This window comes from Chiloscyllium punctatum, chromosome 32, assembly GCF_047496795.1.
Source record: "Chiloscyllium punctatum isolate Juve2018m chromosome 32, sChiPun1.3, whole genome shotgun sequence".
NCBI lineage: Eukaryota > Metazoa > Chordata > Chondrichthyes > Orectolobiformes > Hemiscylliidae > Chiloscyllium > Chiloscyllium punctatum.
Window position 1 is genome coordinate 22436086 of NC_092770.1, and position 23919 is coordinate 22460004.

At 46.8% G+C, this 23919-nt stretch overlaps 1 protein-coding gene across 2 annotated transcripts in view; it reads left to right on the forward strand.

Annotated features, from left to right (window-relative positions):
- Nucleotides 1–23919, forward strand: part of c32h12orf56 (chromosome 32 C12orf56 homolog) — a 93306-nt gene that overhangs the window by 28063 nt on the left and 41324 nt on the right. Inside the window, exons 3-6 of one of the 2 annotated variants that reach the window (XM_072551894.1) lie at nucleotides 2362–2452; nucleotides 10094–10502; nucleotides 10596–10675; nucleotides 15795–15939. In XM_072551894.1, the coding sequence (XP_072407995.1) occupies nucleotides 2362–2452; nucleotides 10094–10502; nucleotides 10596–10675; nucleotides 15795–15939 (725 nt within the window). The remainder of the gene's footprint in view (nucleotides 1–2361; nucleotides 2453–10093; nucleotides 10503–10595; nucleotides 10676–15794; nucleotides 15940–23919) is intronic. The other variant, XM_072551895.1, reaches the window with a different exon arrangement.

Sequence of the window (23919 nt, forward strand, 5' to 3'; positions counted from 1 at the left end):
CAGGTTGGTGCAACATCGAGGGCCGAAGGGCCTGTACTGCGCTGTAATGGTCTATGTTCTATGTTCTATATTTTTATTTACATGTAGTGTTTGTGTTTGCCATGTGGTTAATTTTATTTTGAGGATGTATATAGTGAACGAGAGCAGGTTTTGTGGGGCAGTGGGTAGTGTCCCTGCTTCTGAACCAGATGCTCCAGATTCAAGACCCTTTCTAGGCCTGGATGGCCAATGAAAGTGAGTCTATAATGCAGCCAAGTGGTTGAGTGATCCTGCAGATTGTTCTGATACGTGCCAATGGCAGGATGCCATGACCTTTATCACCTTACAAGTTCCCCTCCAAGCCACTTGTCTTCCTGTTTTGGAAATATATTGCCGTTCCTCCAGTGTCGCTGGGTCAAAATCCTGGAATTCCCTCCCTAACAGCTTTGTGGGTCAGTCTACAGCAGTGGCTCAAGAAGGCAGCTCACCACCACCTTCTCAAGGGGCAACTAGGGACGGGTAATAAATGCTGGTCCAGCCAGCAACACCCAAATCCCAAGAATAAACTTAAAAATTCCGCTTCCTTAAAATCATTGCTGTAAAAACAACTGGCTTATTTATTGTTTTTACAAATGAACTGTGGTACAGCGAGTAGCTTTAAAGTGGTCGTAGGGATTTCCGGTGAGCTTTCTCATGTCCCACAAATGAACAGGTGAACAAAAAACCCTGGACAGTTTGGACACCAGGAGTCTGCTCACATCTCCAGCCTCCGCTGCTCCCCCATCGCCCAATCCACGCTGTCTGGTGACTTGGAAGAAGCTAATCTCAGTGCATGTTAGCTGCACAGTGGGGGCTGCTATTTTGAAGAGATGTTAAACTGAGGTTCTGTCAACCTGTGACAGAGTGGGTGTGGTAGCCAGTTAGTCACACAGTGTAGGGAAGAGAATTCTCATTCATCACTATCCCTAGCTCCAGGTGACAATGTGCATGTAGCCATGGCAACTCGCATCTCGCCCTCCCCCCTCCCTCCCCAGAGTGAACTGGAAGACTTCACCACCTTATCGGAAGCTAGGTGTGACCCATTGTGCTGTCTATGGGATGGCTGCTGAATTGTGTTTTCTGGCAGGACACAGATTGGGGTGGTGGGGAGACGGGGTAGGGGGGGGAAGAAAGATCTTGCATATTTGGTGGAGATGGAAATTTGAAGAAGGCTTGAAGTCCCGTCATCTTCAGGGATACAGACCAAGGGCTGGAGGCTGGCTGGTTCGTTTCTCAGGCAGAAGTGGGTACCGCAGATGCTGGACATCAGAGTCAAGGTTAGAATGGCAAAAGCCCGAAGCATCGATTCTCCTGCTCCTTGGATGCTGCCTGACCTGCTGTGCTTTTCCAGCACCACTCTAATGTAGACTCTGGTTCGTTTCTCAGTCAGCATAACATGATGGGCAGAATGGCCTCCTGTGCTGCAATGAAGCATCGGAAGGGGAGGAAAGCACAGGGATTGGGGGGGTGTGCACATGAACTGCTCGTTATGACGGCCAGCCAGGCATGATGGGTTGAATGGCCTCCTTCTGAGCTGTCGTAATTCCATCATTCACTATGAGAGGGGATGGTGTGTCACACACACCGTACATTGAGTCACACACACAAGCAGTTGGAAGGTTTGTCAGATCTAAAGCCATTATTTTTGATCAGTTTCTGGCACATAGAAGCACTGACAAGGCAGCATTTTTTCTGAAATTACTCTGGTCTTTGCTGCGATGGAATGACACTTGGTTTTGGGATCAGTCTGGTCTTGTAGCCACAGGGGTGGTGGTGGATAAACCACCTGGGAACAGGCCGTCTAAGTTGTTTTCTGGGTTGCAATCGGTCACCAGTCCGCAGTGAGTCTACAAGAAAACCAATCAGGCTAAAATCCTGCCAACCCCAGGCAAAAACTTTGATTGTAGAATCTCTATAGTGTGGGAAGAGGCCAGTCAGTCCATCAAGTCTACACTGACCCTTCAAAGAGCATCCCACCCAGATTTCCCTCCCACTCTATTCATGTAACCCCACACTTACTATGGCTAACCCACCTGGCCTGCACACAATGGGCTATTTAACATGGCCAGTCCGCTTAATCTGCACATTTTTGAACTGTGGGCGGGAACTGGAGCACCCAGAGGGGACCCACGCAGACATGGGGAGAATATGCTAATTCCACACAGACAGTTGCCCGAGACTGGGATTGAACCCGGGTCCCTGGCACTGTAAGGCAGCAGTGCTAACCACTGAGCCACTGTGCTGCCCAAATCAATTTCCACAGAGTGGGGCATGAGCTTCTATGTGTTATTGTTTGATTCAAGTGTTAATTTCTCAGATTCAAAAACAATTGTTTATTTTTAGCTGTGGTTAGTAGCAACATCCAGGAGGGCAGCAGCATATCAGCGATATCGAAATCAAAGCAGGGCCGTGCTCTGAATCAGTTCTCTCTCAGGTAGGAAACGTTATATCATCAAATCATTTCTAACGTTGATTAAAGAATTACTTTCTTTCATGGGATGTGGGTGTTGCTGGCCGAGCCAGTATTTATTATCCAACCCTCACTGCTCTTGAACTCAGTGGCTTGATGAACCATTTCAGGGAACATTTATGAGTCAACCACATTGTTATGGGTCTAGAGTCACGTGTAGGCCAGACCAGGTGAGGACGGCAGATTTCCTTCCCTGGAGAACATTAATGAGCCAGATGGAGTTTAACAATAATCGATGATTTTTGTCATGGCTACTGTCACTGAGACTAATATTTATTAGATGTTTTTCATCAATCTGTTCAGATAGGTCCAAAACTGGTGGGACTTGAGCCCAGGCCTTGGTGCTTTTGGAAGAGTGTGCCTTCGGTGTCACATTGGTTTTAGTGTGATTAAATTCAGAACTGTTGAAAGGGCCATGCTGCCTTCTAACTATTGGTCAGTCCCTTACAATTTTACATTTGAGTATTGCTGAAAAAAATGACATTCAATGCTAAAGCTTTACATCTTGCACTCATCAGGACACTTTTCAAGAACACAAATTCCAGGGAGGAGCCAACCTTTATAGAGCTTGAGGGGAGAGGGCTGATTGGTTAGCAAGTGGACCCAGATCATAGAGGCATTGCCATGGCAAAGGCATCCATTAATATTGATTGACAGTTAACTGCCAAGGTTTGTTTAAATTTTAAACCAGGTGGACTGATCAGGGTGTTAGTATGAGAAATGAACCAGAGACTGGCTGTCACCTATTTTGTTGAGTAGTAACAAGCGCAGCAAGTGTACATGTCCTTCCTGTCTGCAAAGAGTAGAGCCCTTTTATATTATTCATAATGTAGCTTCCAGTGTGCACACTGCTGACCATCCTAAATTGGTTGTCAGCATAATTCCTCGCAGGATTAGCCAGCAAGTGCTGTCCAATTGCAGAATCTCACCTAATGTTGGACGGCATGTTGTGAGCTTTGCATGCTCAGGCTGGTGTGGTATAGTCAGTCCCTTTATAGTTGCAAGCAGCCAAAGGGATATGCAGTTTAATACGATCCACCAAGTTCTGGGATGTAGCCTACATTCTTTACTTGGTCTCAAGACTTCTCATGGTCAGCTCTTCACTTTGTCTCACAGAAACAAGGAGTGTCCATTAGCAGGAGTATACCTCCTAATGTTAATAGATTGCATTCTAGTCACAGACAGGTCTGGACTCTCCTCGTGCTGTTGCAGGAAGTTTGGGAGTGGGATGTCAGCAATGCTAAGTTGAGTCCAGAGAAACAGCATGCTATATGTTTGACAATGAAGGGGACATGGGTTACAATGTACTTAATACTGCAGCAACACTGAAGTAAAACTAAATCCAGATACCCGAACTGAGCAACTTTGTTTTGTACAATTTGCTGCAGCATTATTCTGGCCTCTCGGGGAACATTAAATTGCATGTTACAAAATATGTACAGCACTGAGAAAGGCTGGTCACCCAAACAGATGTGAGCCAAATGCTTATACTCCCATGTCAGCCTTTTCTACTAACACTCATCTTCTCCAATTAATAAGGTAAAAACAATAACTGCAGATGCTGGAAACCAGATTCTGGATTAGTGGTGCTGGAAGAGCACAGCAGTTCAGGCAGCATCCAAGTAGCTTCGAAATCGACGTTTCGGGCAAAAGCCCTTCATCAGGAATAAAAGCCTTCTCCAATTAATAATCCTTTGTTCCTTTTGCCCTCTTGTATTTGTATATTTTCTCAGATATATTGATGTTGTTCATCATAACTAAACATATTAGTGGTGATTTCCACATCTACCCCCTCTCTGGATGAAGAATTTACTCCAGAACTCCGTTTGGATTAATTACAACCACACATTTCAGTTATTCACCCCCTCCAGAAACAGAAATTAAAGCCACCTTCCCGACATCTACCCTTATCAAAATCCTTTCAGAATCTTAGAAATGTTTTATTACATAACCCCAAAGCCTTTTCTTTTACATCTTTCCTGATGAGTCTAACCTTTCCATTCTGATCTAATCCTAGTAATAGCTTTATTACACCAACTTCAGAGTCTCTATGTTTCCCTCTTGTATGTGTGTACACTGTTGTTCTGAGAACAGAGTTTGGCCGAATTGGAAGGCACGTGGGTTTACAGGGACAGTCTGCTTTGTCAAAACCATAGGCGAAGTGATTATTACGCAGAGAGTGCAGGCTTTTCCGGACAGAGTTTTTCCCAACTTTCTGACACAGAGTCATAGAGATGTACAACACGGAGACAGACCCTTTGGTCCAACTCATCCATCAACTCTGTCATATCACCAACTGTGTCACATCACCAATTCTGTCACATCACCAACTCTAACTGCACTGATACTTGTTCCCCATATACACCCCATCAAGTTCTCACTCAAATACCCTCAATAAACTATCAATTGCTCCCTAGTTCTGTCTGGACACTGGCAATCTTCCAGACATTACGAGATAATAACATGCCTTGTTCAGAGTCCTGTCCTGCTGTTCCCCTTCCACCTGACTGCCTTAACCTGGCTTGATGTCACTTTGATCTCAAGAACATTTCGGAATACCTTAATGTGGAAACCTTGGCTGGATCCTGAGGTACCTGGAAGTACCAAAGTACCAAACTCACCTCCAAGCTCCGAGACCTAGGACTCTGCTCTGCGCTCTGCAACTGAATCCTTGACTTTCTGACTCACAGACCACAATCAGTAAGGATAGACTACAACACCTCCTCCACCATAATCCTCAACACCAGTGCCCTGCAATGCTGCGTACTCAGCCCCTCACTATACTCCTTATACACTCACGACCGTGTGGCCAAATTCAGCTCTAACTCCCATTTAACACATCTGCTAATGATACCAGTGTAGTGAGTCAGATCTTAAACAACAACGAGACAGAGTACAGGAAAGAGATAGGCAGCTTATTGGTATGGTGTAAACACAACAATCCCTCCCTCAATGTCAGCAAAATGAAAGAGCTGGTCATCCACTTCAGGAAGTGGAGTAGAGGACACGGCCCTGTCTGTATCAATGGGGCCGAGGTGAAGATGGTCAACAGCTTCAAGCTCCTGGGAATGATGATCACCAACAATCTGTCCTGGTCCATCAACATCAATGCTTCAGCCAAGATAGCACTCCACCACCTCTACTTCTTCAGAAATCTAAGGAAATTCAGCATGTCCACAATGGCTCGGGCTAATTTTTATAGATGCACCATAGAAAGCATCCTGCCTCACAGCTTGGTATGGCAACTGCTCTGCCCAAGACTAGAAGAAATTACAGAGAGTTGTGAATGCAGCCCAGACCATCACATAAACCAGCCTTCCCACCATTGACTCTGTTTGTACTTCCCTCTGCCTCAGGAAAGCAGCCAACATAATCAAAAACCCTTCCACCCCGGTTACACTCTCTTCTGTCAGGCAGAGGATATAAAAGTTTGAAAACACATACCAACAGATTCAAGAACAGCTTCTTCCCTGCTATTATCAGACTTATAAATGGACCTCTCATATATTAGAGCTGATTTTTCTCTGCACCTTCCTTGTTCCTGTAACACTATATTCTGCATTCAGTTCTATTACCATGATGTACTTAAGTAAGGTATGATTGGTCTGGTTAGCACACAATACAACACTTCCCATTGTATCTCGGTACATGCAACAATAATAAATCAAATCAAATGCTAAACTGAAACAGAGGTGCTCCTACTCCCAGGGATAAGAAGGTTATGAGGAATGCTGAGCCTATTAGAGAAGCTGTGGCACCATTTATTTTCCAGCCAGCACTTTGGCTTCCTTTAAAGAAGTCATAATATATTCTATCAAAGAATCTTTGTTTTGTGTTTTACACTAATGTTAAATAAATGCCGATTGCTATTATGGGAGGTTCACGTCATTACTATTCATTGTGGAATACATTTGCAGCTTTAGTCATGATCATGTGGAGATATTATGGTGAAAACTCTTATCTCCAACAGGCAGCTCTGTCTGATGACAACTGTTGCTATAGCAGGGATATCACGGCACTTACCCTTTGGTACTTTCTATCCTGGGATGTGTGAACTTCATTTGTGTTCTGTTCCCAACTCATAATGTCAAGCTCCACATGTCCAGGCTACGATTTTTTTCCCCTTTATCCTCGTTGCTATGGAGACTGTTGTTTGCCGAGCAGACTTAGCCCCTCAGGAAGCTCCATTGATCCTCAAAGAAACAATCCTTCACGTGATAACACACACAGATTCACAATAATTTGTTCTGTGCTGGGTGTAAACATCTGTGGGTGATGAAGCTTTGTGACAATGTTCTGGTTATCATGCAGTGCTCACTATCAAATGCATGGTCCCAGGGTGGTCATTCATTTTATTACAGTCAAAGGTACAAGATACTTCACGTGTTTGCCATTTAATATTATGAAAATAAAAAAATAACAAAAGCGGCCATGATTTTAAAACAAAATTGTGAAATGCCTATTAAAATAATAGTGCAGGTTTCTCTTTGTTAGATTCTGCATCTGTTCAATCATGTCCTGTGTGTCAATGAAAGGAGAGGACTGACTCGATTTGTCTGCAAGCTTTAATGTAGTTTCACTCTGAATACTGATTGATCATTATTTACGTCCACAGTTTTGCCATGGAGATGGGGACTGCACTGGCAACAAAGTTAGAAGTATGTGTGGGGAGGGGTTCAAGAACTCTGAAGTAGATCACCATTTTCTGTTTTGTTTATCTTAGGTTTTTCTTTACCCCTTCTCTTTTTTTTGGGTGGACCTGTTATACAGTCAGAGAGATGTACAGCACGGAAATACACCCATCAGTCCAATTTGTCCATGCTGACCAGATATCCCAACCTAATCTAGTCCCACCTGCCACCAGCCAGCCCACAGCCCTCCAAACCCTGCCGATTCATATGCCCATCCAAATGCCTTTTAAATGTTGCAGTTGTGCCAGCCTCCACCACTACCTCAGGCAGCTCATACCATACACATACTACCCTCTGCGTACAAATGTTGCCCCTTAGATCTCTTTTATATCTTTCCCCTCTCACCCTAAACCTATGCCCTCTAGTTCTGGACTCCCCGACCCCAGGGAAGAGACTTTGTCTATTTACCCTATCCATGCCCCTCATAATTTTATAAACCTCTATAAGGTAACCCTCAGCCTCCGACACTCCAGGGAAAACAGCCCCAGCCTATTCAACATCTCCCTATAGCTCAAATCCTCCAACCCTGGCAACATCCTTGTAAATCTTTTTTGAACCCTTTCAAGTTTCAAAACATCCTTCTGATAGGAAGGAAACCGGAATTGCATGCAATATTCCAAAAGTGACCTAATGTCCTGTACAGCCGCAACATGACCTCCCAACTCCTGTACTCAATACTCTGACCAATAAAGGAAAGCAGACCAAACGCCTTCTTCACTATCCTATCTACCTGCGACTCCATTTTCAAAGAGTTATGAACCTGCACTCCAAGGTCTCTTTGTTCAGCAACACTCCCTAGGACCTTACCATTAAGTGTATAAATCCTGCTAAGATTTGCTTTCCCAAAATGCAGCATCTCATATTTATCTGAATTAAACTCCATCTGCCACTCCTCAGGCACTGGCTCATCTGATCATGATCCTGTTGTAATCTGAGGTAACGTTCTTCACTGTCCGCTACACCTCCAATTTTGGTGTTATCTTCAAACTTACTAACAACTTAACCCTCATCAATGCCGTTCAGGAGGAATTCTGCCACCTTTACCTTATATTTGGCTCCAGACCCACAACAACATGGTTGATAATGGTGCAGGCATGATGGGCTGAATGGTCTCTTTCTGCAATTCTGTGATTCTTAATCACCCTCTGATTGGCTGAGTCAGCACTCAGTTCCAGGGAAATTAGGGATGGGCAACAAATTTTGGCCTTATTAGCAACGACACAGACATGCACACAGACACACACTCACACACACAGACAGACAGACAGACACACACACACACACGTCACAAATTAATAAATATAAAACATCCCCCCTTACTTTGTTCTTCCATTCCTTTCTCCTGATGTGCTTACCTCACAATTCTGACACATACTCAAGAGCACTAACCCATCTTTTCTCTGTACAACAGTTATGTATATCCAGTGTTTCCTGTGTCTGATTTATAGCATTTAATGTTTTTACTTGCCATTGTATTTGATCAGTTGATTTCTTCAGTGCACTATTATGAGTTAAGAGGAAAACTTTGATGGGGGCGCAACTTTTAGAAGAAAATATTCCTTCCAGTTCGACCTCTTGGCGTTTAAGCTTCCCGTGAGTCAGGTATTCGATATGGCAGAAGTCAGGTATAAAATAGCCTTTACGTTGCTGGGGTGAGCAAGAAGGATTTATAGCTCTTAAGGCTAAAGGGATCAAACGCTATGTGGAAAACATAGGAACTGGGGAGTGAGTTGGATGATTAGCTGTGATCATACTGAATGGGGGAACAGGCTCAAAGGGCCGAATGGCCTACTCCTGCTCCTGTTTTCCTGTTAGTATCAGTAGGATTTGCCTTTACCAGCTTTTTGAGAAAAACAAATTGTCAGTTTTCCCACCACAACTAAGACAAAATGTGTCTTCAAATCAACAGCAACAGAAAGAAGTGAAGATGTAACAGATGTGACCAATTACTTTTACTTATGCCCTTCACACTCTCTCCCAGTACATGTGCAGTGGATAACAACTAGTCATTTGATGCCTACAGTCTACTTATAATGAGCTTCTGTGCTCAGTAACATGGATGGTTTCACATAAATTTGATCACTATAAGTGGACCTAATTTAATCTGAAAGATTGCCCGTGTCTATACTGTAAGCCTGATTAAGAGTACTTAAGTTTGTTTAGATGCTGTAATGTGAATCATTGACTTGGCTTTCAGATATTGTTATAAGGCAAGTGCTTCTCAGCCTAATTTGGGTTCAGGTTACTTTCCATTATGGTCTCTGTTTCATGCAGCTTTTCTAAATTAGGGAAACAATGTGCAGAAAACCTCATTCTCCCTCTATGCAGTTCCACGTCTAAATACGTTAAGAAGGGATTTTGTTTATGGACTATATAACAAAGAACAGATCAAAAACAAGCAGGGAATGCTGGAGAAACTCCGCAGGTCTGGCAGTATCCATGGAGAGAGGGAACAAAGTTAATGTTCTGAGTCCTGTGTGACTTTGAGTTCTGAAGAAGAGTTATAGTCAACTTGAAACATTAACTGTTTCTCTCTGCCAGACCTGCTGAGTTTCTCCAGCATTTGTTTCACCATTCCAGCATCTGCAGTGTTTCATTTTTATTTAAAGGATTTTATTTAAATCAAATTCAGTTAGGCCATTTAGGGGTGATATCAAGAGGCATTATTTCACACAGGGAGTAACGGAACTCTAAAACTCTCTCCCTTTTAATAACAAAAAACTATTGGGGCTGTTTGAAAATGTCAAAACTGACAGGCTTTGTTTGTTAGCCCCAAAGAACATGGAACAGAGATGGGTGAGCAGAGTTTGAGATACAAATCAACTGTGAATGACAAAACAGGATTGAGGGGCTGAATGGCCCCAAAACAGTGACGATTCATCCTAATTGTGATGTACCTGCTTCTCACGTCCAGGGGGAATGCAGCAGAGTCCGGGGAGCCACACTCCACACTGCGGCACACTGCCTCCTTCCCGACCTCTGCCTTGAAAAACCTGAAACTGTCTGACCGTCGCAATGCGGAGGGGTCTGTACCTACGCCTCCGAATGCCCGTCCATTACCAGACCCTCCGAAAGAAAGTGCAGCCAGTCACCCTGCAACGCCAGCCGCTGCTTACAGCTCAGTATCAATGGAGCGGTTGGCAACCAGTCCTTACCCCTCGACCTGGAACATGAAGGAACCTCGACCCGACACAAGCCCCGAAGCAGGCAAGGCAATGACTGAACAAGCCAAGCCAAGAGAGTCCGAGCTTCACCTCTACATTATTTCTATGACCTCTCTCATATTTCTCCACTTAAAAAGTGCGTGGAACAATCAAATGATCGTAAGTACCAGCGAGGATTGCACTTCCACGTTGCTGCCTGCACTTCTCGCCCGGCCGTGTTAATACTTGTTTCTGTTTTCATGTTGACTGCAGCAGTCGACGCTCCTGCAGGACCCAGCTTACGCAAGAGTAATGGCACCTTTCTCTCCTTCTCGAGGTCCAAAGACTCTCAGGTAACCCCTGCCCCAGCCCTCTCCTCCATTTGCAAGAGTGAAACGAAACGTGCGTCGTGATCCGAAACTTAGAATCCCCACACAGGGTGGAAACAAGCCCTTCGGCCTAACAAGTCCACACCAACCCTCCGAACAGTGTCCCACCCAGACCCATTCCCCTATGACTAATGCACCTGGCCTACATATCCCTGAACACCTTGGTCAGTTTAGCACGGCCAATTCACCTGACCTGCTCAACTTTGGATTGTGGGAGGAAACCCACACAGACACTGGGAGAATGTACAAACTCCACACAGACAGTTGCCTGAGGCTGGAATCAAACCCTGTTGCTGTGAGGCAGCAGTGCTAACCACTGAGTCAATGTGCCACCCCAAACGATGCTCAAAAAGATGCTGGAAATGTACAGTCATGTTGCTCAGCATTTGAAAGAGAAGTTAGCGGTTTAGTCGGGACCCTTCCATCAGCATGCTTGTTTATTTTTCTCTCCCAGATGTATTTTTCTTGGGATGTGAGCATCCTTAGCTGGGTCAGCCTCCTCTGCCCTTGCCCTCAGATGGTGGGGGTAAACTGTTATCCGCTGCAGTTGGTGCCACCCACAGTACTTTCCGGAATGGCTTCATACAACTGAGAGGTTTGTTGGGCCATTTCAGTGAGCTGTAGATCAGGCAGCCTATGTATGCCAGCCCAGGGCAGTACAGTGGTTAGCACTGCTGGCACACAGCGCCAGGGACCTGGATTTGATTCCACCCTCAGGCGACGGTCTGTGTGGAGCTTGCACATTCTCCTTGTGTTTGTGGGTTTCCTCCGGGTGCTCTGGTTTCCTCCCACTGTCCAAAGATGTGCAGGCTATAAGTGGATTAGTCATGGGAAATGCAAGGTTATAGAGAAGAAAGTTGGGGGGGGAGGGTGTGGCTGTGGGTGGGATGTTCTTTGGAGGGTTAGTGTGGGCTGAATGGCTTGCTTTTGCACAATAAGGATTCTATGAGGATGACACTTCCATCCCTTGAAGTGCATTTGTGCCCGGAAAGAGATTTCTATAACAATTCAGTAGTTTGATCCTTTTATTAATGAGACTGACATTTTATTCTGGATCTGTTGACGTTTGATTCCTCTCGCAGTTGTGTTTTTGTTTCCTTATGGGATATAGGTATAGGTGGTTATTGTCCATCTCTAAGGAGGGCAGTTGAGCCAACCACAGTGCCTTGGGTCTAGAGCCATATGTCGGCAAGACTCTGTTTGTCTAAATGGCCTCAGTGAAACAGAGGAGACTTTTTAAATAACAATTGTCACCATTTTCCCACAGTGAGTAGATGGGGAATGGAATGCACTGCCTAGAAATATGGTGTAGGCTGTTCAATTGGGGCATTCAAGAGGACATTAGATGATTATTTGGATAGGAATGGGGTGCAGGGATATAGGGAAATGGCAGGAGATTGGCACTAGATGACAGAACTGATGCAAACATGATGGGCTGAATGGCCTCCATTGCACAGTAACAGTTCTGTGATTCTGTCACCGTTAAGCTAAATTTTTAATTGCAGACCTGTATGAAATTCACCATGGGGGGGGGAATTTGGATACATGTTGACAGAGCATCAGGCTGGGATTCTGGATTACTTGTCGACAGCGTGTTGCTGGGAATGCACAGCAGGTCAGGCAGCATCCAGAAATGGCCGATGAAGGGCTTTCGTCCGAAATGTCGACTCTCCTGCTCCTCAGATGGTGCCTGACCTGCTGTGCTTTTCCAGCACCACACTCTCGACTCTGATCTCCAGCAGCTGCAGTCCTCACTTTCACCTTCTGCATTACTTATTGAGTGATTACTACTGTACCACCATTGCCCCGACTGAGATCTGAACTAGAGCATTAGATAAGTGAGTTTGGATTATTAGTCCAGTCACTGCACTCATTCGGGTCCATGTGACAATAAATGTTATTCTGTTCTAGCCACAATGCTGCCCTGCACCGTTTCACTGCTGCAAATGCTCATTATTGAATTAGCATCCTCTGTGTCTGACTGTATTTCTGACTGTTGTGCTTTAAACTCGGCAAAGTATACTCTTTGCATTTGTTGTCCAATGTGTTCATATAAACCGATGGCATTGACTTTGAGAGTCATAGAGACCTACAGCACAGAAAAGGATCATTAAGCCAATCAGGTCTGTGTTGGTCAATAAAACCATCGAACAATTCTAATTCCATTTTCCAGCACTTGTCTCCCTTGGCAATGCAAGTGTACATTTCATAGAGTCATAGAGATGTACAGTATGGAAGCAGACCCTTTGGTCCAAACCATCCATGCTGACCAGATATCCCAACCCAACCTTGTCCCACCTGCCAGCACCCGGCCCATACCCCTCCAAACCCTTCCTAATCATATACCCATCCAAATGCGACTTATAGGTTGCAATTGTACCAGCCTCCACTACTTCCTCTGGCAGCTCATTCCATACACGCACCACCCTCTGCGTGAAAAAGTTGACCCTGGGGTCTCTTTTATATCTTTCCCCTCTCATCCTAAACCATGCCCTCTAGTTCTGGACTCCCCGATCTCAGGGAAGAGACTTTGCCTATTTACCCTATCCATGCCCCTCATAATTTTGTAAACCTCTATAAGGTCACCCCTCAGCCTCCGACGCTCCAGGGAAAACTGCCCTAGCCTGTTCAGCCTCTCCCTATAGCTCAAATCCTCCAACCCTGGCAACATCCTTGTGAATCTTTTCAGAACCCTTTTAAGTTTCACAACATCTTTCCAACAAGAAGGAGACCAGAATTGCATGCAATATTCCAACAGTGGCCTCACTAATGTCCTGTACAGCCGCAACATGACCTCCCAGCTCCTGTAGTCAATACTCTGACCAATAAAGGAAAGTATACCAAACGCCTTCTTCACTATAACACATTTAAAATATGATGAAGGTTTCTGCCTCGCCCACCCTTACAGGCAATGAGTGTCAGATTCCCCCCCACCCTCTGGATGATAAAACAGCCCAATTTCCCCTTTAAAACTTCTGCCCCTTAGCTTAACTCCATGCCCCCTGGTCATCGATCTGTCCATCAAGAAGAAAGTTTCTTCCTGTCAATGCCCCTCATAATTTTATATATCTCAATCATGTCCCCCTCTCTCAGTTTCCTGTGCTCCATGGAAAACAACCTCAGTCTCTTCATAACTTCTATCAGGATAACTAAGTTTAAAGTCCGAACTTAACCCCTGTTTTCCTAAGGTGGCAACAACTTCAGAGAATCATTATTGCCATTAGACTGATCAAAGGCAATGTCTAAAGAGACAAAATCTTGGGATGTGGTGGTGAGGAAGTGGTTGAGAAAGAGAGAGAGAGAGGGAGAGAAAATGAAGTAACACAAGCACCAGATCAAAAACCAAATTGGTGGAGAAGGATCGAGATAAACATTTGGTTTATTTTGATCAATTTAAGAGCCAACCAATGATTATTTGGGTGTGGACAATAAAGCTGAAGATTGGCATGAGGTAATGCTGCTGGTTTGAAGAGCCATTGCAAGCACTGCGGGCTAAATGGTCTTCTTCTGTGCTGTTGAGAGTGTGGTGCTGGAAAAGCACAGCAGGTCAGGTAGCATCCGAGGAGCAGGAGAATCAACGTTTTGCCCAACTCTAATCTCCAGCACCTGCAGTCCTCACTTTCGCCTAGTCCTTCTGTGCTGTAACATTTCTGTGATTTGTAAGATTCACATTTCAATCAACGGGGGACTTTTAAAATCATTTTGTTTCATGAGTTGTGAGTATCACTAGTAAGAGTCAACCACATCAGCTCTTAGTCTGGCATCACATATAGGCCAGACCAGGTAGATAGTTTACAACAATCTAGGACAGTTTCATGGTCACCACCACCAAGACAAACTTTTAATTCTAGTCTCTCTTAACTAAATTACACCAACTGCCATGTTGGGATTTGAACGAGTACCCCCAAAGTAATAACTTTAGCCTCTATGTTACTCTTCCAGTGACATTACTTTTATTGGAGGCTGTCATTACACTTAAATATTTAATTTTAGTTGGAGCTGTCTATTTTGGGGACACAGATGTTTTGATCTATAAAAGGCAATGAGATGCTTGCTGTAAGTATGGAACCTATGTTGGTGCAGTGGTAATGCCCCTAGGCCAATAGTCAAGAGGTTCAGGCTAATGCAGTTGGGGACATGGGTTCAAATCTGACCTTGCGAGTGGAGGGATTTAAGCTCAATGAGTAAATGTGTAAAACAATAATCTTAGTGATGGTGGCAAAGACAACTTTTACTAATTGTTGTAAAAACCCATCTGGCTCATTAACGCCTTTTAGGAAAGGATCTTTATCCAATCTTGCCCATACAGATGGTGACAGCTTAGCGGTATTTTGGCTGTTAATCCAGAGATCTGGGTAATGTTATAGGATTCCAGGTTTGAATCCTGCCATGGCAGATGGTGGAATTTGAATTCAACAAAAGTAAAATCTGGAATTAAGAGTCTAATGATGATCATGAATCCACTACCAATTGTTGGAAAAAACCCATCTGGTTCACTAATGTCCTTTAGGGAAGGAATCTGTCTCCCTTACGTGGGCTGGCCTACATGTGACTCCACTAGGTAAAAACAATGACTGCAGATGCTGGAAACCAGATTCTGGATTAGTGGTGCTGGAAGAGCACAGCAGTACTGCTCCTCGGATGCTGCCTGAACTGCTGTGCTCTTCCAGCACCACTAATCCAGAATACATGTGACTCCAGACCCACAGCAATGTGGTTAACTTAACTGTCTTCTGGGATGGACAATGATTGCAGGCCTAGCCAATGACGCCTACATCCCATGACTGAATAAAATAAAAGACCCACAGCAATGTCGTTGACCCTTAACTGTGCTCTGAGGTTGTCTGATAAGCTATATTTTTCAAAGGCAATTAGGAATGGGCAACAAATGCTGGCCTTGCTCATGATGCCCAAGAATAAAGAATTTTCAAATGTTTCCGCTAAATTCCTTATTGCAAAATTGTATCTGTGCCTCCCTTTATGACAGTGCGTTAACTTTGTTGACTAGTTAAAGTGACTGGATTTGAGGCATGCATTGAAAACTTTCTGCAATCTGTGACCAATCCGACCTGTGTTATGCCAGTTCAGAGGAAACAAATAAACTGTTCAACCAACTGAGCTCGGAATTACTTCATGGAAACAACTTCCTCGAGCGGAGCTTCTCCCTGGTGCAGGAGCTGAAAATGGCAGCTCTCAGGAACTTCACAATTAAAAAACTCTTTTGGAAGGTAAGCCTTTCCTTCTTAATTCCTGCCAATTGTAGTCTGTCTCTGTTTCTAAAGCCAGGGCTTCCTTGTGTCCTTTTACCAGGCCTGTCAACCTTACCGTCCAAAACATGTGAGAGACTCACAGGGCCCTTTAGTAGAGGACACTTAAGATTGTGAAGACTTTTGATAATGGGACTAAAGAGAAACTGTTTCTAGTGGTAAAAGGAAAGGTTGCCAGAGGACACGGAATTAAGGATGTTGACAAAAGATAGCACAAGGACCCTACTTTTGTGCAGCAGTTTACAGACAGAGCATCTTGGTGGGTCTAGCCAGGGATTCCAACATAGGGTTGGGCCCTCAAGCACACAGCCATGAAATGGACAAAGTGGACATTGTCGTAAATTCCCTGTTTCAGTAATCTTTTCTTTTATATTAATGTGAAAGGACGGTTATTTAAAATTACTTATTACTTTATTTTTTCTAATTTGTTACTGTAATTTTGTACTTTTAAAAGTTTGTAATGCTGGACGTTTTCTTCCTTTATTTTTTAAATTATTTTTGCCTCAGCATTTGTACACCAGAATCTGTACCTAAGCACCTCTGACCCTAAGATGGTGCCGTAACCGGCGATTTCTGAACTTTTCCTTGTACTCACAAGAGTACGTGCAACAATAAAGCTAACTCAATTCAATTCAAGTCCGGTTACCCAAAACCCAGCGGTGCCCAAAAACTGGACGCCTTTATAACCTTTCCTGCGTCCATTTTTAATTGGGTAAAAATGAAGAGAATAGTATAATAATTTGGCTTGGCGCTGCATTGGCACAGCATAGCTTCAGGCTAGTTACTGCCTTGGTCATTTTTATAACCCTCAAACTCAATGGACCCTGAGCTGAAATACCTGCTGGCTAAATGAGCTGATCCAAATTGTGGAAACATCCAAAATCCTACACTGGCCTCAGTCCTCAGGGTGCCAGATTTGATCTGTGTAATCTGGAAGGCTCTGACTGAAGGGGTGGAGGAGGGGCTGTTTTCCCTGAAGCATTGGAGGCTGAGGGGTGACCTTATAGAGTCACAAAATCATGAGGGACATGGATAGAATAAATAGACGAAGTCTTTTCCCCGGGGTTGGGGAGTCCAGAACTAGAGGGCATAGGTTTAGGGTGAGAGGGGAAAGATATAAAAGAGACCTATGGGGCAACTTTTTCACACAGAGGGTGGTACGTGTATGGAATGAGCTGCCAGAGGAAGTAGTGGAAGCTGGTACAATTGCAACATTTAAGACGCATTTGGATGGGTATATGAATAGGAAGGGTTTGAAGGGGTATGGGCCGGGTGCTGGCAGGTGGGACTAGATTGGGTTGGGATATCTGGTTGGCATGGACAAGTTGGACCGAAGGGTCTGTTTCCATGCTGTACATCTCGATGACTCTAAGTGCTTTGCAGATGGAAATTGGAAAATTTTGCAGTACCATGAGGAAAGAGCAGTGCAGTGGGATCGCTCTTTGAGAAAGGCAGGACTGAAATCAGGTCCTGAAGATGGTCTTGCATCACTCCATAAATCAATTGGGGCATTAATCATGAATATTCTGACAAGTTATATACAAATTAACCAGCTCCTTCTTAAAAATCACAAACGTTCATGTTCACATTTGGAAATAAGCTGATGATAGAGAATAATAACTTGAGCGTTGTCACATACCCGCATCAGGACCAGGGCCTCCAGCTGTTTTTTAACAGGCACCAACACCAAGAACAACGGCTCGCACCAACATCAAGAACGACAGACCACAGCGACACCGAGATCAACGGGTCACACCAACACTGAGAACGACAGGCCACAGCGACACTGAGAACAACAACACACACCGACACTGAGAACAACGGGGCACACTGACACCGAGAATAACGAGTCACACCGATACAGAGAACCAGGGTTCACACCGACACCGAGAACAATGGGGCACACCAACACCGAGAACAACGACCCAAACCGACACCGAGAATAATGACCCACATCGACACCGAAAACAACGACCCACACCGACACAAAGAACAATGACCCACACCGACACCGAGAACATTGGGTACACCGACACCGAAAACAACAGGTCACAAAGACATCGAGAACAATGACCCACACGGACACCGAGAACAATGGCCTACACCGGCACAAGAACAACAGGTCACACCGACACCGAGAACAATGGCCTACACCGACACCGAGAACAACGGGACACACCGACACAGAGAACAATGGCCTACACCGACACCGAGAACAACGACCCCACACCGACACCGAGAACATTGGGTCACACCGACACCGAGAACAATGGGTCACAAAGACACTAAGAACAACGACCCACACGGACACCGAGAACAATGGTCTACACCGGCACCGAGAACAACGGGTCACACCGACACCGAGAACAATGGCCTACACCAACACCAAGAACAACGACTGACACCGACACTGAGAAAAATGACCTACATCGACACCGAGAACACCAACACCGGAACAACGGGTCACACCGACACAGAGAACAACGGGTCACAACGACACCAAGAACAATGACGAAACCGACACCGAGAACAAAGGGGCACACTGACACCGAGATCAACAATCCCCACCGACACACAGAATGATGACCCACACCGACACCTTGAACATCGACCCACACCGACACCATGAACAATGACCCACACCCACACCGAAAACAATGACCCACACCCACACCGAGAACAATGACCCACACTGACACCGAGAACAATGACCCACACCAACACCGAGAACAAAGAGGCACACTGACACCAAGAACAATGACCCACACTGACACCGAGAATAACGGCCCACACTGACACTGAGAACAAAGAGTCACGTCGACACGGAGAACAATGACCCACACCCACACCGAGAACAATGACCCACACCAACACCGAGAACAATGACCCACACTGACACCAAGAACAATGACCCACACTGACACCAAGAACAATGACCCACACTGACACCGAGAATAACGGCCCACACTGACACTGAGAACAAAGAGTCACGTCGACACGGAGAACAATGACCCACACCCACACCGAGAACAATGACCCACACCAACACCGAGAACAATGACCCACACTGACACCAAGAACAATGACCCACACTGACACCGAGAATAACGGCCCACACTGACACTGAGAACAAAGAGTCACGTCGACACGGAGAACAATGACCCACACCCACACCGAGAACAATGACCCACACCCACACCGAGAACAATGACCCACACCCACACCGAGAACAATGACCCACACCCACACCGAGAACAATGACCCACACTGACACCAAGAACAATGACCCACCCCGACACCGAGAGCAATGACCCACACCGACACCGAGAGCAATGACCCACACTGACACCAAGAACATTGGGTCACACCAACACTGAGGACAAAGAGTCACGCCGTCACCGAGAACAATGACCCACACCGAGAACAACGGGTCACTCCGACACAGTGAACAACGACTGACACCGAGAACAACGAGTCACGCCAACACTGAGACCAATGACCCACACAGACAACAAGAACAACGGGCTGCACTGACACCGAGAACAATGACCCATACCAACACCAAGAACAACGACCCACACCGACACCGCGAACAACGACCCACACCGACACCAAGAACAAAGAGTCACGCCGACAACGAGAACAACGACCCACACCCACACCGAGAACAATGACCCATACCAACACCAAGAACAACGACCCACACCGACACCAAGAACAATGACCCACACCGACACCGAGAGCAATGACCCACACTGACACCAAGAACATTGGGTCACACCAACACTGAGGACAAAGAGTCACGCCGTCACCGAGAACAATGACCCACACCGAGAACAACGGGTCACTCCGACACAGTGAACAACGACCGACACCGAGAACAACGAGTCACGCCGACACTGAGACCAATGACCCACACAGACAACAAGAACAACGGGCTGCACTGACACCGAGAACAATGACCCATACCAACACCAAGAACAACGACCCACACCGACACCGCGAACAACGACCCACACCGACACCAAGAACAAAGAGTCACGCCGACAACGAGAACAACGACCCACACCAACACCGAGAACAATTACTCACACCAACACCAAGAACAACGGGCCGCACTGACACAGAGAACAACGACCCACACTGACACCGAGAACAATGACCCATACCAACACCAAGAACAACGACCCACATCGACACCATGAACAACGACCCACACCGACACCGAGAACAACGACCCACACCACCACCGAGAACAATGACCCACACCAACATCAAGAACAATGGGTCACACCGACACAGAGAACAATGACCCACACCGACACCAACGGGTCACACCAACACCGGGAACAATGACGCACACCGACACCAAGAACAACAGGTCACACCGACACCGGGAACAATGACCCACACCGACACCAAGAACAACGGGTCACACCGACACAGAGAACAACGACCCACACCGACACCGAGAACAATGGCCCACACTGACACCGAGAACATCGGGTCACACTGACACCAAGAACAACGGCCAACACCGACACCGAGAACAATGGGTCACACCGACACCAAGAACAATGACACACACTGACACCGAGAACAAAGGGATACACCGACACCGAGAACAAAGAGTCACACCAAGAACAAAGAGTGACACCGACACCGAGGACAATGACCCACACCGACAACGAGAACAACGACCCACACCGACACCGAGAACATCGGGTCACACCGACACCAAGAACATCAGGCCATACTGACATCGAGAATAATGTCCCACATCGACACCAAGAACATCGGGTCACACCGACAACGAGAACAACGACCTACACCGACACCGAGAACATCGGGTCACATCGACACCAAGAACATCGGGCCACACCGACATCGAGAATAATGTCCCACATCGACACCAAGAACATCGGGCCACACCAACATCGAGAATAATGTCCCACACTGACACCGAGAACAACGGGTCACATCGACACCAAGAACATCGGGTCACACTGACAACGAGAACAACGACCCACACCGACACCAAGAACAATGGGCCACACCGACACCGAGAACAACGGGCCACACCGACATTGAGAATAATGTCCCACACCGACACCGAGAATATCGGGTCACACCGACACCAAGAACAATGATCCACACCGACACCAAGAACAACGACCCACACCAACAGCGAGAACCTCTGGTCACACCTACACGGAGAACAATGACACACACCGACACTGAGAACAAAGGGTCTCACCGAGAACAATGACCCACACCGATACCAAGAACAATGACCCGCACCGACACTGAGAACAATGACACACACCGACACCAAGAACAATGACACACACCGACACCGAGAACAAAGGGGTACACCGACACCGAGAACAAAGAGTGATGCCGACACCGAGGACAATGACCCACACCAACACCGAGAACAATGACCTACACCGACAACGAGAACAACGACCCACATCGACACCGAGAACATCGGGTCACACCGACACCAAGAACATCGGGCCACACCGACATCGAGAATAATGTCCCACATCGACACCAAGAACATCGGGTCACACCGACATCGAGAATAATGTCCCACACCGACACCGAGAACATCGGGTCACATCGACACCAAGAACATCGGGCCACACCGACATCGAGAATAATGTCCCACATCGACACCAAGAACATCGGGTCACACTGACAACGAGAACAACGACCCACACCGACACCGAGAACAATGGGCCACACCGACACCAAGAAAAATGACCCACACCGACACCAAGAACAACGACCCACACCGACAGCGAGAACATCTGGTCACACCTACACGGAGAACAATGATACACACCGACACTGAGAACAAAGGGTCTCACCGAGAACAATGACCCACACCGACACCAAGAACAACGGTCACACCGACACCGAGAACATCGACCCACACCAACACCGAGAACAATGACCTACACCGACGCCAAGAACAACGGGCCACACCGACACCGAGAACAATGGGTCACACCGACACCGAGAATAATGTCTCACACCGACACCGAGAACAACGGGTCAAATCGACACCAAGAACATCGGGTCACACCGACACCGAGAACAATGACCCACACCAACACTGAGAACAACGGGTCACACCGACACTGAGAACATCGGGCCACACCGACACCGAGAACAACGACCCACACCGACATTGAGATCAATGACCCACACCGACACCGAGAACAACGACCCACACCGACACCGAGAACAATGACCCACACCGAGAACAAAGAGTGACGCCGACACAGAGGACAATGACCCACACCGACACCGAGAACAATGACCTACACCGACACCGAGAACAACGGGTCACACCTACACCAAGAACATCGGGCCACACCGACATCGAGAATAATGTCCCACATCAACACCAAGAACATCGGGTCACACCGACAACGAGAACAACGACCCACACCGACACCGAGAACATCGGGTCACATCGACACGAAGAGCATCGGGCCACACCGACATCGAGAATAATGTCTCACACCGACACCGAGAACAACGGGCCACACTGACACCGAGAACATCGGGTAACACTGACACCGAGAATAACGTCCCACACCGACACCAAGAACAATGACCCACACTGACATCGAGAATAATGACCCACACCGACACCGAGAACAATGACCCACACCGACACCGAGAACAACGACCCGCTCTGACACTGAGAATAATGTCCCACACCGACACCGAGAACAACGACCCACACTGACACCGAGAACAACGGGTCACACCGACACTGAGAACATTGGGCCACACCGACACCGAGAACAACGACCCACGCCGACATTGAGATCAATGACCCACACCGACACCGAGAACAACGACCCACACCGACACTGAGAACAACGACCCACACCGACACCGAGAACAACGACCCACACTGACATCGAGAACAACGGGTCACATCGACACCAAGAACATCGGGCCACACCGACACCAAGAACAATGACCCACACTGACACGAGAACAACGACCCACATCGACTCCGAGAATAATGTCCCACACCGACACCGAGAACAATGGGTCACACCGACACTGAGAACATTGGGCCACACCGACACCGAGAACATCGGGTCACACCGACACTGAGAACATTGGGCCACACCGACACCGAGAACAACGACCCACACCGACATTGAGATCAATGACCCACACCAACACCGAGAACAACGACCCACACCGACACCGAGAACAATGACCCACACTGACATCGAGAACAACGGGTCACATCGACACCAAGAACATCGGGCCACACCGACACCAAGAACAATGACCCACACTGACACGAGAACAACGACCCACATCGACTCCGAGAATAATGTCCCACACCGACACCGAGAACAACGGGTCACACCGACACCGAGAACAACGGGTCACACCGACAACGAGAACAACGGGTCACACCGACAACGAGAACAACGGGTCACACCGACACCGAGAACATCGGGCCACACCGACACCGAGAACATCGGGCCACACCGACACCGAGAACAACGATCCACACCGACACCGAGATCAATGACCCACACCAACACTGAGAACATCGGGCCACACTGACACCAAGAACAACGGGCCACACCGACAATGAGAACATCGGGTCACACCGACAACGAGAACAATGACCCAGACCGACACCGAGAACAATGACCCGCACCAACACAGAGAACAACGGGTCACACCGACACTGAGAACATTGGGTCACACCGACATCGAGAACATCGGGTCACACCGACACTGAGAACATCGACCCACACCGACACCGAGAACATCGGGTCACATCGACACGAAGAGCATCGGGCCACACCGACATCGAGAATAATGTCTCACACCGACACCGAGAACAACGGGCCACACTGACACCGAGAACATCGGGTAACACTGACA